General features: G+C 33.1%; 1 protein-coding gene across 1 annotated transcript in view; it reads left to right on the top strand.

The window, feature by feature from the left end:
• Window positions 1-18228, top strand: part of dachs (unconventional myosin-IXb-like dachs) — a 215216-nt gene that overhangs the window by 179872 nt on the left and 17116 nt on the right. Inside the window, exons 10-17 of the mRNA XM_085821527.1 lie at window positions 55-176; window positions 1273-1420; window positions 1530-1672; window positions 4474-4647; window positions 7032-7132; window positions 9162-9367; window positions 13084-13138; window positions 16070-16181. Of these exons, the coding sequence (XP_085677653.1) occupies window positions 55-176; window positions 1273-1420; window positions 1530-1672; window positions 4474-4647; window positions 7032-7132; window positions 9162-9367; window positions 13084-13138; window positions 16070-16181 (1061 nt within the window). The remainder of the gene's footprint in view (window positions 1-54; window positions 177-1272; window positions 1421-1529; window positions 1673-4473; window positions 4648-7031; window positions 7133-9161; window positions 9368-13083; window positions 13139-16069; window positions 16182-18228) is intronic.

Raw genomic sequence — 18228 nt, 5'->3', positions numbered from 1 at the left:
AAATGTATACAAGTATTTATATATGTTTATGACACTATGTTGTTTCATTTCCAGCCGAGATGAAGGCCGTGGCAACTTTGCTCGGCGTGTCCAGTGTAGCTCTTTTCCGAGGACTGACCACTCGCACCCACAACGTCAGAGGACAGTTAGTCAAGTCTGTTTGTGATGCCAATCTTGTAAGTATGCATTCATAGCTTGTACTGAAGGTTTTGCACCGAACAATTGAGAAAGGAATTTTTTTTTTTTTTAACTTGCTCTGCACCGTAAACTGCTCTCTATAGCAAAGCTTCAGGAATACTGACATGAAGCTGCAGCAGAATGGTCTCGAAACAAAATTGTTCTTGCCGAGTATTTTTTGTAACTTCAACAAGAATTTGTGATCTTAACTTTAGAAGAGCTAAAAATCTTTGGCTATATTTTTGCAACATCAGTTATTCTTCCTTAACCACTGAAGTAACTTCTTGGAGAACATTGTTGTTACCCTGTTGCCAACTTCAGAATTGGATTATCTGAACCCTATAAGCCTCATAAATGTATATTTTTGTTTTTTCGGTAAACTTCACATTCTTTTTAGAAGTATTGAACCTTTTTTTTTGTGTGTGTGTGTGTGTGTGCGTGTGTGTGTGTGTACAAGCTTGTTAACATTGCCATTATTATCTAAAGCTTTTAAGAAACTTGTTATTATAAGTATTTAAATACGAAAAACAAACATGGAAAATGTGTGTTTCGTGCAACTGAGACAAGGTCATGCGCATTTTTTCGAATTCTTAAATGAATATTTCTTGAAAGATTTAATTTCTGAGGTAAAAAAAACCTCAGAAAGAGGTATCACTTTACCGATAATACTGTGGCTGGCTGTCACTTTACTGAAATAGAGATATTTGCTGTAGTTTTGATCTACCAATACCCTCGTGGTTCACTCTGAACAATTAATACCTTTCTGGTTTAAAACAATTAATACAATTGATACCTTCTGGTGTAAATTGATGGCTGAACACCGCTTTAATAAACCCCAAGGTACTCGTTGTTCAGAAGTATGTTATCAAAGTGTTGAAAACTATGTGATATCAGTATGATTAACTGAACTGCCAAAAATATATATTAATAATAATTTATTTTTATACTGATTTATATATCTGTCTTGCGATGGCCCAGTATGCGTATTCACTGAAGCCTGTTTGCATTAGTTGAAACGTTTTTGCTTATGTTGCTTTTATTCATATATCAGTGTCAATTTTATTGGCCGGATTTTGATTCATGTTTCTGTTCCAGGCTACAACCACACGGGATGCTCTCTCCAAAGCTCTGTATTGCCGAACCGTGGCAACTATCGTTCGCCGAGCCAACAGCCTCAAGAGGCTCGGGTCGACCTCAGGGACACTTAGCTCAGATAGCAACGAATCGGTTCACAATCAGACGGGTAAGATTTCTTTCGTTGTAGCATGTATTGCGGAGTTTTGGTTTGCCTCTGTTGCCGAATATTTTTAAGGAGTGTTTCGTGGTGACTTACTTGCTGTTCTGTGTTTTAGAAAACAGTAGTCAACACGCATCGACGATGGGATCCGGTGGCGTGAAAGCGTCCAAATCGATGACAGTGCTCAATTCTGCAGTGAGGCATGCCACCGACGGCTTCATAGGCATTTTGGACATGTTCGGATTTGAAGCCAGCAAAGTAATGTTTACCTAAATCGTTTAATTTTTATACATCATACCGCATGACAGGCGAAATTAGGTCCTGCTGTTTGATGTCGATTTCAAATTAATCACCTTTATGAATCTCCAAAAATAAATCAAATATCTCTTTTTAAGAGATTCATGTTATTTAATGTAGTCGTATTGGTTTTCATACCACAAATCTATAAATCTAAGGGATATTTAGTATCATCAGTTATTAAGAATAAAAAAAAAAAGGGTACTTATGTTATTAGCGCAACAGCCTCTGCGTAGTTTGGCGAATTTCATGGAAGAAAAAAGCAATTATGTGTTATAAATGCAAAAAAAATTATTGAAGCATACATGTTACTGCAACCACCTTAGTAAAATCGCCAGCGTTTCAAAATACGCCAAACTCTGGCAAACATTCGAAGAACAGTTTTTTTTTTAGACAATCATCACGTGACAATTCTTCAGCTTTAACAAACAACTTCGTCACTTTTTATATGTGCTCTTTTGTTGTTGTATTCTGAACTCCAACAGTGATATTTTTTGTCTTAATTGAGTTTTAAAAATATACTTGCGGGATTGAAAGAAATTTTCATAAAATTGCTACCGGAGTAGGGTATTTTCTGCAAAGTCCTAAAGAGAACAATTATTCTGACTCTCTTTTAAAGCGATTGCTACAAAATCCGCCAGAATAAAAGATATAAAAACCCTCCTGTACGTAAATTTATGGATTGTATTTAAGATAAATACCTAGTTAACATGTAAAATATGCCTGTAATAATATGTTTATACATAATAAATAATCTGGTGTTTGCGAACTAGAGCAAACACCTTTGCGCAATCTGACGAATTTCAGAAGAAAAAGAACAAAGTCTCATAACTGCTAAAAATTATTGATTGCATAATAATTTGCTACTCACGTATTAGCGCAACCACCCTCACGTAGTTTGGCGAATTTTATGCAAGGAAAAGAGTAATATCTTATAAATGTAAAAAAATTATTAATTACGTATAAACATATTATTACAGACATATTTTACCTTCTGTATAGGTATTTATCCTAAAAAACCATCCATAAATTTACTTATAAGAGGCCTTTTATTTCTTTCATTGTGATGGATTTCGTGAAAATTGCTTTAAGAAGCGTTCCTTGATGGCAAGGAAACGGAATTCTTCCCAATGTGTTTTAACAAACTCCGTCTTGTGTACAACTATCACAGCGTCGTCTTAATTTTTCAGCTATTGGAAGATGTTCCTCAACATTCAGGCGATTTTAAAGAATTTGTAACCCAGCAGTAATTTTTATGAGCTTAATGTAAAATGGATGAGAAATTAGGCGATTCTGTTCGGTTAAAAGAAGGAATGATGTCACAGTGATAGCACGAGAAGAATTCTAGATAATATGCCCCTTGTCCGAAATTCTATCATAACCTTTTTTTACCCCAATAAAAACAACAACAAATTCGTCAAATTGACGGTTATCGGTAGTCCTAGTGTTAAGATTTTACAAAAATACGTTTTATTATTTTTTTTTCCTACTTTTAGAAAATACGGGGTTTTATGCACCCGTCAATTTGACGGGCGTTCGTAAATATAGCTATACAAAAATGTCCGTAAACTTCTGTTAAATGTAGATGTTGCAACGGATATCTGCATCGGAATCCAGCCTGCCTCTTAGTTTTCGCAATGATGCTTCGTGACGCTACACGTCCAGATTTAGTTCGGTTTATTTAGTTACGGCAAAGCACTCGAGAGCTATCTGCCCTAAGGGGAGAGATGCCTTCGTGGAGGACTTCTTAAGGGAAACTGGTTCTTATAAATGTTACAGATGGAAAAAACAACGAAAACGCTCATGCAGCCAGCCCGTTCGCCAGGATTCGAGCCCCGGACCGAACTAACAGTGTTCGGCAACTTTACCTCTCGGCCGGTGGTGGGCCACACTACACGTCCAGGAGATACGGATTCTCCTGGACAGCAGATAGCGGAAGTTTCGCACTATTGTATTTTCAAGAAAATTCATTTTAAATCTGCCGCTGCTGCCATGACAGTTATAGACGTCTTACAAACAATAATGGTCTTATTGTGGCATCGAACGAACCAACAAAAATGCAAGAAATCCGAATTGGCACAGTTGTTGAGCCATTTACCTTACAGAGTCTTACGTTCTTTGGATGCATAAATTAACTTAAGACTCTGAAGAGTTCAGTAACGTGTTGCTCTAACTTGGAAATTATAACTGCGCTTACAGGACCAGCCAGCTTTTATGGCGTAACTCAAAAGTAATTAATTCAGAATTTAACTAAGCTGCATCGTAAATTAGCCAAAGGCTGCACGGAAAGAATACACGCAAGTTGGCTGAAACCTAAATCTGACGTAACAGACCTGATGGCCAACGCCGCATACAAACTGCGAACTAATAACGTGGCCTTCAGAAGGCGGAACACGCTCTTATTCCACAGTCTAAAAAAACCTTCCTTTAAATGGTGTCTATTTCTACTTCATTTCAATACGCGCGAAGTAAAATTTGCATTTTGGCAGGAAAGCGGAAGCGGAGAATGATAGAAAAGCTACCGAACATAAAATAACTGGTTACTTAAAAATAAATAAATCCTCACAACCTTTTACAATTTTGGGAGCTCACCAGGAATTTCGTTTGTAGAATATCGGAAGCTTTTTTAAGTGCTCAAGTTATTTGATAAAGTGTGTGTTTGATTTTTACTTAGCTGATTATATCCAAATGTCATTTGTAGCTCTATTGATTAAAATTTTCGAAGTATTTTGTACTAAAGTTATTTTGACTTAAAATTTCAGCCCAGTCATCTGGAGCATCTCTGCATCAATCTGTGTGCGGAAACTCTCCAGCATTTCTACAACACCCACGTATTTAAAAGCAGTATCGAGTCTTGCAGGGAAGAAGGTGTACAGAGTGATCTTCAAGTGGATTACGTCGACAACGTACCTTGCATTGACCTCATTTCCTCTCTGGTGAGTACAATTAAAAAAATGTGTACCTTACCCAGTTTCTGTGATGTTCATCTGGAAATTTTTTAATTACCTATTTTACTTAAATATTTTAAGCGAAACATTTTACGCTCAAAAATTACAATAGTTTCTCATGGTTCAGTGTGAGATGCAAGTTTTTACCTCATGTGTATAATTTAAACAGCCTTATCGAATTCGCTTAACACTGAAGGGAGTTGGGGAGGAAGTGACACACTACAATATAAATGGCATGAACATATTGTTGTGTACGTACGAGTTCGTAATACATTGAATGCACACAGAACCGATGATAGCTTGATAGAATTTATTTTACCAAAAGTAACACTTTACAGTTCTGCAACTTTCCAAAAAAAGTACTCTTATAGCTGTTCTCGGTATCACAGAGCACAGTCAATTGTTACACTTCAAGCTACTAAAATCGTTAAACACAACGGAATGCAAAGCACTTCTAAAGAGCGAAGCTCACACGGAGATATTTCAGTACTCCGTAATCGACTCTGAACTGAGACCCGGCCGGTCTCTAGTACCTTCCATTTCTCGATATTACTAGAAGGTATATGCGGTTAAAGTTACATCTAAGGGCCAGATACGGTTAGAGTTACATGTAGGGATCAACTACAGTGATTTAAATACACTACCAATTACAGTTATACGAGGACCGGACCAAAATGTCGGCAAATGGTCTCCAAACTTTTGACGATTTTTCGCCAAATTTGGGGACTAAAAATAAGTCGTGAAAACCATCTCCAACTTTGTGTGTGTTGCTGTATTTAATTACGGCAAAGCACACTAGGGCTACCTGCCTAAGGGGAGGGATGTGGAGGACTTTCTAAGGGAAACTGGCTCGTATACACGTTACACATGAAGAAAACCACGAAAACGCCCATGCAGCCAGCACGTTCGCGGGATTCGAACCTCGGACCGAACTACCAGTGTTCAGCGACTTTACCGCTTGGCCGCTGGTGGGCCTTTCCAACTTTTTAAAAGCTTACCAGTTTAGCGAGATAGCCAAAAGCTTATTTGGCCTATTGTGCATATAGAAATGTTGTTGGTATTGACAAAGGGCTCGTCATTTCGCTCTTCATTTCGTATGATACTCCGCAACACAATTCTTTTTCAAGGTCAGGTGTAACTCGGCATGTAACGTATTTATGTACAGACAGCTCTTACAGTCGTTTTTTCTGTACTGCAAAATTTCCAATTGTTATATTATTGTCATTATTGTCTTGTTTATAAATTCGCCAAAATCAATCAAAAAAATCGAAAAATGTAATCCAGTTAAATCGGTTTGATTAACAATTGAGAAACTAATACCGTTCTCGGAGCCGTATTTATATCACGTTGCGTAGTCTTTCGGAAGCTTCGAGAAAAACGGTGGTACAGCTTCAAAAATGCGTTTTCTCGAATCTTCCAGAAAGTCACCCAACATTACCATGACCGGTCAAAAGTTTTTCTGCCCATATCTTACCTACCAGTTGAGCCGTTTTTCTAATTTAAACGCTGTTGGGCTTAGAAATAAAACATCTACAGTTCTATATAAGAAATAACATTTATATAGACAAAACAAGTGGCCGCGAATCCAATTGCAAGCAATACAAACTCCAAAACTGTAACACTAAATAAATAAATAAATAAATAAATGAAACCATAAAAAGTATTACAACAATACATAAAAAAGAAAAAACGCAATTAAATTTTAATTAATTTTTATATTTACAGAATTTTGTAACGTTTTAAGCTAAAATCGTGAAAATAAAACGGAAGTAAAGTTTAAACACACCTCTTTCTTTACATATTTTTGCTTGAAAAATATTGAGTCACAAGGTTATGTCACGAAATACTTTTTTTAATATGAACGTGTATTTTACGTGAAATGTAATTTACGGCGGAGACATGTACTACGTCGAAGCGAAGGGGAGGAATTCGCAACAGGTTTTGCTTCGGGCCTCCAATTTTGTGAATCGGGCCCTGCCTACCACTATGCTTCAACTGTAAAGAAAATTATTTGTTAGTTTTATTCATCACGCGCAACAGTAATAATACGCAAAATTGAAATTTCTTTAACTTTGAATAATTTTGAATGCGGAGAATCTATTTTCACTGGTCGAAGAGAGGGGGGGGAAAATACACACGTGTTTAATATTCATTATAGCCCGGACAAAGAGGTAAATGGCAGTCTTCCAGCCGCCGTGCATTTATTTTTGTAGCTTAGAAACTGTTCATCATCTTGCTGTTTTTAAGTTTTTAAAGTCATTAAAATATTTCCAGTTCTTTTTTTAAGCAAATTGCACGAAAAGATTTCAAAATGAAGTCCTTCGTACCATTTCTTTCATTTACTCAAATGATTTTGTTGTGTTGTTTTGCAGAGAACGGGTTTGCTGAGCATGCTGGACGTCGAATGTTCAGTCAGAGGCACGCCGGATAGTTATCTCAAAAAGGTTTTAGTTCAACATCATAATAGCCCAAGGTAAGTATAAAAAGAATCGTTGGAGTTTAGGAATTTGAATGGTTTTCTTTTAAAAAATTCATTTATGGGTATATAATTTTTTTTTTTTAATTTCTTAGATTTGATTAATGTTTTCTTTTCTTTGGATTTAAAATAAATAGTAATTAATTTGATTTTTTCTATTTAGACCGAAATCAAAATTAATGATTCAAATTATTTTTATTTTTTCTTAGTGTCCTTTTCATAGGCTAGATTCAAAATTAATGATGATTATTTTTTTTTTTTTCTTTAGACTGCCTTCAAAATTAATAAATAAAATTAGATTTTTCATTTTGTTTTACATTGGATTCAAAACTAAGAATTAAAATTAGTTTGTCTTTTTTTATTATTTAGACGAGAACCAAAATTAATGATGAAAATTATTTATATTTTTTCCCCTTCAATTTCGACTGAATTCAAAACTAATGATTAAAATTAATTTGATTTTTCTGTTGATGTTGTTTAGAGTGGATTCAAAATTAGTAAATAAAATTATATTTTTCGTTTTGTTTCACACTGGATTCAAAAATTAAAATTAATTTGACTTTTTTAGTATTTAGACTGAAACCAAAATTAATGATAAAAATTATTTTTACTTTTTGTCTTTTTGTGTAGACTGGATTCAAAATTAATAAATAAAATGACATTTTTCATTTTGTTGTACATTGAATTCAAAACGAATAATTAAAATTTGTTTGTCTTTTTCATTATTTAAACAGAATTAAAATTAATGATTGATTTCAAAATTATCATTTATTTCATTTATTTTCTCATATGTTGGATTTCCGTTTTACATGTTTTTGGACTTGAGCCACTATTGGATTAAAAATTTGTATTTGGTTTTCTTTTCAAGGACTGGATTAATTTTTTTATGCAAGTTTTGTTTTTAAACTGAAACTACTTGAAATAATTTTATAAAACTGTAATTTTTTTTCACTGCTTACTTCGGCCAGTATGGGTTGGACTGTAGATTATTTTTGTTTTTTCTAAGACTATTTTTAAATTTTAAAACTCTATAAGATATTTCTCCCGCCTTCTTGGCATGCTTTCGTGGTGTGGTGGTCTGCATATTGGGCGCGTATTCCAGAGGTTCGTGGTTCGATTCCCGAATTTGCATAATTTTGCATAATTTTTATAAATTCCTGAATTCCTGATTCCTGAATTTGCAGAAATCCCGAAGGCATTGCATAATTTTCATCTTTTCTGCTTCCAAACTACCTAAGACTCTAGAAGTGGCGTCCGAACTAAAAGGGTGGTACATGACCATTCTCAATACCCAGTATTTGACGATTGGGTCTCCTAAAAACCCCAGTTGCCCTTTAAAAAGGGAGAGTATATAAGGTATTTCTCTCGCCTTCTTGGCATGCCTTCGTGGTGTGGTGGTCTGCACGCTGGGCGCGTATTCCAGAGGTCCGTGATTCGATTCCCGTCGAAGGCATTGCACATTTTTCATCTTTCCTTCTTCTAAAATACCTAATGTCTCTACAACTTTAATGTGTCTCTTTTAAAATTCAGAAACAAGCTGATTTTTTTTTTTTTTTTTTTTTCCACCAACTCCCTGATGACAATGAAATGAAAGATGTAAGTTTCATTTTCCCTTTTTGCCTTTGGCGTGTTCTGCCCTCTTATTATTTGCAGTTTGCCACTAATTTTTCTATGTAAGTCTTTGAGAAATTTTTGACGTCTTTACTCTATACTATTAATTGTATGGTATTAAAGTTTATTTAATACTGTAGTTCCATTTCACCAAAGCGATCTGAATCCAAAAAATGCCACATGCCAATTTTTCTGATCTGAAATACATTACAACAGTTATAGATATTTTTTGCACATAGAAAGCAACATTTCTATGTTTTTATGTGATTTCAAAATATGGAGTTCTCGGCTCGAACTTTTAACAATAAATCTTTAGGTTTTCGAGACATTTTACAAGCAAGTTCTTCTTCACTATACTTCGTCTTATGCTTTGCATATTAAAATAAACTCCTTTTTTTTTTTTTTTTTTTTTCAGATTCTATGAGCCCAAACCCTCCGACAGTCGAATTTTCGGAATCAGGCACTTCGCTGGACGTGTGCCTTACGACACAACCCACTTCCTGGAGACAAACAGAGATGTCGTTCCGGATGATATCGTGTCCGTGTTCCACAAATCTGCTTGTAATTTTGGTTTTGCGACACATCTGTTTGGAAGCGAGTTAAAAGCCCTCTATTCCCAAGGTAATTAATTCAGAATAAGACTTAAAATGTTTTCATTTTGTGTGAAGCAATTTACGAAATAGCTTCTAAGTTGCGCCTAGATTTTAAAAGACTTCAGAGACTTTACACGTTCTATAGTTCAACCGAGACAGCCGCGACCGTGGACACAAACACGCGTGCGCCTTTTGGACTGATTTATTCACAAAATAGAGTGAATGGACATGAATTATGTAGAAGGGTTTTTTTCTCCTGTTTATTTCGACTGCGTTGAAAGCACAATCTTAAAAAAGCAAAAAATTGCTTTTAAGAAATCTAAGACGATATACTGATCATCATTTAAAAGTAATTACTTGATTACATTGTGTTTAATTCGTGCATTTATTTATATACTTGTAAAAATGCGAGTGTTTTCAGAACTTAATTTTATGATAAAGTATAATTGTGTAGTAATTGTTATTATAATTCTTTAATTATTATATATTTTTTTATAACTTTCATTTTTATATTAGTCATTGCAGTGAATTCTAGTATAATAATTATTATAATTGGTTATAATAGCTTTGATAATAATAATTTATTATCTTAAAACCAGTGTTAATTTAGAAACCAGTGGTTTCAAACGCAAATTAATGCGGGCAAAAGCACGATCTGAAAACAGCTGACGGGCCAATTTTTTTTCAAACAAAATTTTAAAAAATTATTAGTGAAGTAAAAGTATTTTAAATAGTAAATTTTAAATTTCTCGTACTAAATATTTGTTAAAATATACATAATATTGATAATGATATCGCAAAAGGAAAAAAATCCAAATTTATACTTATTTTCAGTCTGAAATCTAAAATTTGGTACATGGAAAACATTTTAGTTGGTTACACAATGTATTGAGAGTTTAAATTTTCAGACTGACATTGGTTTCAAATAATTTTAACACATTTAATTAATTATTATAATTTACAATAATTTAAACTTAAGCAAGTTATGAAAGGGTTTTAGAGAAAATTTACTATGTGGGACAAAACCTTGATAATAAATACTGATAATTTAGTCTCATTCTCTTAATTAGTAAGCATTTCTTCGATGCACAAATAAAAATACGTACGTTTGCTGTGTTAATAATTATAAACTTGATTATTTCTTTTTACAACTTGACACTCGATAGCGTTTAGATTTTGATAAAGTAGCCGTGGACAGAAATTATTAGAAATTATCTTCTTTACGTGGATTGTAACTGCTCATCGGTCAATAGGGTTCTATTCTTGTTAAGTTTCGAGTGTGAAAAACAGCTATTCATATATAAATGTCATGCAAAACAAAGCGATTATTTTTAGTGAAAAAAACTGTAACTCAGCTTATTTATTTTTTTAACAAATATGAGTAAAAGATATTAAAATCTGTATCTTCAAATTTTTTAATAGAATTTATATCATATTATAAATTATTTATCTCCATTTGTAGATTTTCTGGCTTATTATTCACCCTCGTTTGTAATGGAAATGGAAATAATAAAAAACTCGAATTTAAAATAAATAAAATCTTGAAATCTTAACAACGACTACATAATCGAAATGCGGCCGCAGGCCACGGATCTAAATAACACCGATTATAATGTAAATAAACCAAGAAAGAGTCGGTCTATGGACTATGTGTGGTAAGTTGTGACGTCCGATGCGATTGCACCGGGCGGCAGAATTTAAGGGCTGAAAAATTTTTAGCATTTAGAAAAGAAACATGCAGCAAAATTTACAGATTTTTTTTTTTTTTTTTTTTTTTTTTTTTTTTTTTTTTCTAAATTTAGAGAGGTGCAGATTAGCAGAATTTAGGATTCGCAGAGACTACACCTGCCTATCGCCGGCCGCATATTTCACAAGTGCACATCTGTGTAGCCACCGAGGGAGGGGCTTCTAGGATGGACCAATGAGCATCTAGTAATATTTCTGTCATGTCACATGATCTTTCGCGTGCTTTAAGGCCAGTTCCGAAGATTTAAGATTTAAGCAAGATGGTTGAAAATATTCTGCCATGCAATTTTCTGTACAAAATAATTAAAGCATCGCCGACTGCTTCTGAAACTTTTCGTTGAGAAATTAGATCAAATATAGAAAATTATGAAGATTTCACTACCTGGTTGAAATAAATACAAACACATGTTAGACACTTCGCAAAAATATCGATGTGAAATATTACTTAATAAGTGGTAAATAAGATGAAGAAAGAAATATGTGATAAACATCTGAGCCCAAATGCAATCTTTACATAAAACTATGCGTATGAGAAAAATATTTACACTAATTATATATGTAAATAGAAGTCAGTACTTTTTATTGCAGTCTATATGAAAAAGATGTTCTATAATAATAACCAATGCAGAATTTTATTCAAAGTGAACTTTACTAATTTGCATTTGTATACATTTAGTGCGTTAAATTTCACATTTAATAAATGCTCACTCTTAAATGTACTGTCTACACAAGAAATACACATCAGAGTGAATTTATCGTACTCACAATGAGTATATTCAATTTATTCACATAAAATTTTTAATGTTAACAATGGATATAATCAGATTATATGTGTTCTGAATCTTACACTTTAAAAATCAAAAGAATGCAAGCACTGAAATAAGAAAGCATTAGATTCATCGTAACACTTTCAGTCATTCTCAGCTCAGTTAAAAAAAAATATACGCTTGAACTCTCTTAATCCACATAATATGCCGTGAACATCAATCCTAACATTAATGCGTGATAAAAATCTCGAAAGTGAAATGTCAGCGATTAATCAAACTCAGAAAACGAAAGCACTACGAGATTTTCTACTAATACGCCATATATTTATAACTGCGAAACAAATGCAAATTAAAACTTAAACAAAATACCCTGACGTGCACGAAGATTTAACGTCACAAGAGCAGTAGCAGCTCATTGGTCCATTTTCGAAACCCCCTCCCTCAGTAGCTACGCTGATGTGCACTTGTGAAATATGCTCACCGGCCCTGCTCATGATGTGTGTGAAACCAAAGAAAGAGAGTGAAAAGATCTTCAGTTGTTTCACATTGTTGGAATATAAACCAGTGGCGTGTGGAAAACTTTTGCCGTCCTTCTATATGCACATCAAAAATGAATAATGTATAAAATATCAAAACGACATACAGGAAAATAAATAAAACTTCTGGGCTCATTTTAGAAATAAAATTTTAATTCTGATACCGTAAACACAGATCAGGTAGAACAAGGATTCCCAACACTCTTTTTCCATAGACCCCTTTTAAAGGAACAGTTTTTTCAGATACCCCCCTTACATTTTATTATAATATACAGTATATAATATCATCATTAATGCAAGTAATGGCACATAAGTAACTAAAAGGTTGCAATTTGATTAAAGATATGAAGAAAAATTTTAAAAAGAAAAAAGATTTATTACATGTATGTTTTATTATTATTACTTTTTTAATTTTACAATCATAACAAACACAAACAAATTTTAAACAAACTTTCAGAAACAAAATCAGCGATTATAATGGAAATAGGTACGCATGGTAATCAAATTCTTAAAAATAATTTGTGGTTTAAACTTTATGCATAGTTTAAATAATTTAAATATTTTGTTCTTGCGAATGTAACATGAGTTTGATGACCTTCTTCTGTGTTTCACTCTACTCAAATAATTGGTCATTTTTAAATTCACTTATTTGTCACTGTTTTGGTAGCTATTTCATGATTGGTTATCTATTTCAGAAACTGTACCCCGGGGTGTCTCTTTTAGGATATCTCCAACTGCTCACACTGATTTGTAAGTTCTATATTTACGTTTTTATTTCAAATATTTTTACAGTCTGTCGTCAATGCTTTGTATTCTGGTAAATTAAGTACGAACACTCAGATACAGTTGTTTAAAATTCATGAAAGTTAAATGAATCCAGTTCTGTTTTTACACTTCGAAAAAATATGTAAAAATATACAGCGCATTGAAAGAAATACATGTTTGGTTCTAAGCGTAAACCTCCATTCTGGAAAAAAAAAAAAAAAAAAAAAAAACTTTCAAAAAAATTTTGTCAAAATCGTTGATTAAATATTAATTTAATTTTTTAGAGTTGGCCAAATAAAACCTACTAATGTTAAACACGGATAACTCTTGTAATAATCATTTATTTTGATTAATTTTTTATACATTAAATATATTCTATGGAAATTATGTATAAAATATGACATCAGACCAATGTCCACCATTTTTCTCGATACAGAGATTGGCTCTTTTTAACGCGTTTTCCATTACACCACGTAATGTTTCTGGTTGAAGGCTCAGTATTTCGTCTCGAATATTCTGCTTCAGCTGTGTAATAGTCTCTGGTTTATTAACATACACTTTGTCTTTTAAATATCCCCATAAAAAAGGATTCTGCTTCGCCATTGGCCGCAAAATGTTTTCAATCATTGCTCTGTAAGGAGCTCCGGAAATCGTTTCCGGCGTTCCATCCTCAATGTCGAAGAAATATGGGCTATTGGGCCATAACACCGCACCAAGCAGTACACTTGAATTAAAATATTGCCGATATTTACGCTGTGTCATAACAATTGATCGTTGACAAGAATAAAAAAACTCGATAATTTTAACGCGTTGCTTTGTACTGTAGGGTTCCATAATAAATTTCCAAGAATTCAATTATAACCTACAAAAAGAAAAAAATAATTGTGTCAAAAAATAAAAACGTTATGTGTGTTTAACATTGGGGGGTCTTATATGGCCCACCCTGTATTTGAAAACGATTTATATTTTATGAACTTAATAGGAAATCATTTATTCGTTATGAGACTATTGTGTGAACAATTCTATGACGTTCCATTTCGGGTTTTCTAGAGATGGCAACAACAACAAACCCCAAAAAAAAAAAAAAAAAAAAAAAAAAAAAATTCGCGCCTTTTCAGGCATTTTTCTCTCTTCTGCTGGTGTTTCGGATGATAGTATCAAACATCGTACCATTTCAGCCTTTCTATTTTTAATCTTTCTTTATAGTTGGAAGACACTGAAAGAGAGGAAGGATAAGGGATTATAGTGTCCTCCCTCTTTCATTTATTTCTGTTAGGAATTATAGTGACGAGAAAAGCCTGAAAAGGGGGTTTCTGAAGGGGCAAAATGAATAATTATTTTAATTGGAAAAGAAGATATATCCTTTGTTTTAATGTCGCATACTAACTCCGTTCGCGTTGTAAAAAAACAATTTTACTACGTATATATGGCATAATTTACTGCTCTACGATGAAAGTTGCATTTTTACAAAATCTAAAATAATGAATCTCTTTTATTAAAAATTGTGATATCGGTATCACTTAGGATTTTCACGGTTCTTTGGAGCATTGTACTCGTATTTTTAATACAAATTTAATGCTAGCCAGATCCTGAAAAGTTTTCATTTTACGCTTTCATTGTTCCGATTTTCAAGATGTAGAATACTGAAAATATTTCAGCGATTAACTCTTTAGAAATTGGATTGATCCTCTTTCAGGATAATAATAATAGCACTGAGTTGTAATCAAATTTTAAAAGCAACTTGTTTTCTGTATTATGTGTAATCGTCAGTGTCATTAATGGTTTTCCTAAGCAGTGCCTAAACTAAGTTTGGCTGATTAAGCGTCATTGTGACGTCACTTCATACGTATTTCAGTATCAAGTGACTTCCTGACCCGCTTTAGGATTTTAAGCTGACCTTGAATGAAAAGGTTGAAATGGGAATCGTTTTACCGTTATTCGAGAAGTACTGAATTAGTACTATTTTAACCACTTTACCGGTTTCGTTTTTCTGCCATATTATGACCAAAAATAAGCGTGTTTTTTCATAAAAAAATGTTGAATTTAAATCGAGTACATAAATTCAAATCTGCACTCAAAAACCGTTTCAAGTACTGCATCTATTAATTTAAGATCATTTTTAATTACGGTGAAAATAGGACATCTTTACTTAAAGTTGGCTTCTTTTCCGACGAAGGTGCAAAACCAGAAAGAACACTTTACAGGCGATAGAAAAAAAAAAGGAGCATACATTTTTTAAATACTTACATGTCAAAATTTCTTTCAGCTTTGGTGTGATATATTTCAAAACATCGATATAAGCGGAGTCCAGTATCATAATTGAAACAAAAATATCTGTTTTTTTTTTTTTTTTTTTCTCTGATGAGTTTTTCGTTATTATTCCTTTTCGAGCCTAAACGCCGAAATGAAGCCCAGAGCAGTAAAACCTTTCCTTGAACTGGTTTTAGAACACAGTCTCTCCTGGACTACTAGAGATATTCATTAGAAACACTACAAAGTGAAAAAGTAGGGTAAATTTGCGGATTTGTGCAAGAAAAAAAAACTACCCGAGCGGTAAATCAGAGAAGTCCGCTTTAGCGGACACCTGAACGGTGCTCGGGCAAAACTATTAAGTGGTTAAAAAAGGCCTCCAATGGAACATAATCAATAATTCAAGAACAATTTGAATATCTGTATATTTTAGTCAAACTTATTTCAAAAACCTGACAATACGTTGTATAAGTGTAAATTTAATTTTTTTAATAATAATGTTTTTTAGTATTAAATTCAAATAGAGGTTTCTAAAAAGACGCCATTTTAAAAAATGGTATAAAAATAGAACTGGTGAATATTAACCATGTGTAAAGAATTTGTGAGCATTCGTTTTGACTAATATTTTGTAGTAAGTTTAAACTAATTTTCTTAATTTCTGTGCAGGCAAAATGGCGATGAACCAGTATCAACTCTCACTCAGGATTTTCATAGTCGTTTAGATAATCTTCTTAGAACTTTGGTTCATGCGAAGCCTCATTTCATCCGATGTATAAAAGTAAGTTTTTGGGTAATTAGCGAAAGCCGAATTTTGATGACATGTCTTTTTTTTTTTCGTTTCTTAAGTATTTTTCTCTTTTAAATCCTTTTTTAAGACTTTTGGGCATTTTAGAGCATATTGTAATAATTACTAAAATAACACTATCTCAACGCCTATGAACTCATTTTTACTAGCCAGGTATGGTATTCTATCAAAAAATAAATAAATAAAAGAAAGAAAGAAAAAAAGTCTTGTAATCTGTTAGTTCTGTTTATCATGACAGGCTTTTTCCACAAGATAAGAGAATCACTTCTAAGAACTTTTCCACGCTGGCATTTCTTAGCTGTTTGACTTTTTGTGCACGTGCAGTTCCACAGGATTGCACGCCGATAGGGAAAAAGATATTCTACCGATACATTCTTTGGAATCACAGACTAGCAGCTATGTGCAATTCGTTTTTCTAACTCGATAAAATTATTTATTTATTTATTTATTTATTTATTTATTTAATTTTTTTATTCCTCCCCCCTCATTCCGCTGGTATAGTCCGTCGGCGGTAAGTTGGCGAATGACGTTCGACCTTTTCATTTTTAAAAAGGAACTGTCGAATTAGAAATGCACCGAATAACATTTGAAGATCGCACACTTCGCTAAACGATTCTTCTTTTGCCTCAAAAGTACCGCCGAAACGAGCAATACATTTTTAAAATTTCAGAATTTTCGCTGCATATACTTTTTGAATCTTTTATTACTACCCCGATATTGACAAATTTGTATCTAATGCAAAAAAAAAAAAAAAATTTCTCTTAAAATCCGTATCGTATATAGTGTTTTAAATCCCAAGCTTCCATCTCAGCTTTGTCACCGAAGATTGTTATAACACGTTGGGGAACATGGTTTAGTGTGTGATGTACTATGGTGAAAATTTTCAAACTACGAAGTTTGTTGCGAATAGCTTTGGTGCGGATGATGCTGTTTCGATTCAAACCGCACAAAATGTTTTCTTCACAGACAAAAACTGAAGGAAATCTTGCCTACCCGAGATCCAGTATCTAATTAACTATTAAATCATTACAAGACTACTAAGTCATTACAAGAGCAAAACATGGAATTTGTCGATGCAGTAAATACAGTAAATTACAATGGAATAAATAGAATAATACAGTAAATACATCATGTCGATGGAATAACTACAATAAATTAAGATGCAAAAATGAAGGAAATCTTGGTCCTCAGATCCGCTTTTAGGATCCTAATTAACTATTCAATCATTACAAAAATATTAAATCATTACAATTATCAAATCATTACAAGAGCAAAATATGAAATTTTTCCTTTCATTAGATGCAATAAATTATGACGCAATAAATTGCCAATGTAAAACTTGAAGTAAATCGTGCGTACCTCAGATCAGGTTTCAGAATCATAAGTAACTATTAAATCATTACAAGAGCAAAATATGAAATTTGTCGATGCAATGTGTTACAATGCAATAAATACAATGTCGATGCCAGGGATACAATAAATTGTCGACGCAAAACTACTTGCGTACCTCATGTCATGGTTTCAGTATTCTAATTATCTATTACATCATTACAACTATTAAATCAACTTAAGACTGTTGAATCATTACGAGATTAATAAATCACCAAAAGACTATTAAATCATTACAAGATTATTAAATCATCAGAAGAGTATTAAATTATTACAACTATTAAATCCTTACAAGAGCAAAATGTGAAATTTCTCGATGCAATAAATACAATGTCGATGCAATAGATACAATACGTTACGATGGAATAAATTGTTGATGAAAAATTGAAAGAAATCTTGCTTGCTTCAGATCTGGTTTCAGGAACCTAATCAACTGTTAGATCATTACAAGACTATTAAATCATTACAACACTGTTTTCGCTAAAAACGGTGGCTTCCTAATAAAGCGGAAAATAGTCTCATCTCGAGAGGAGAAGCTCTCTTTTGACACTGAAGGAGAGTTAACGGCAAGTGATGGAATACCCCCCCCCTAAAGTATGTTCCAGTAACTGCAGCAGATGTCGAGAAAAGC

This window comes from Stegodyphus dumicola, chromosome 8 (assembly GCF_044657685.1).
Source record: "Stegodyphus dumicola isolate Sdum_Otavi_A_Nest chromosome 8, ASM4465768v1".
NCBI lineage: Eukaryota > Metazoa > Arthropoda > Arachnida > Araneae > Eresidae > Stegodyphus > Stegodyphus dumicola.
Note: the sequence above shows the minus strand (reverse complement) of the source record. Positions and strands in the feature narration are given on the sequence as shown.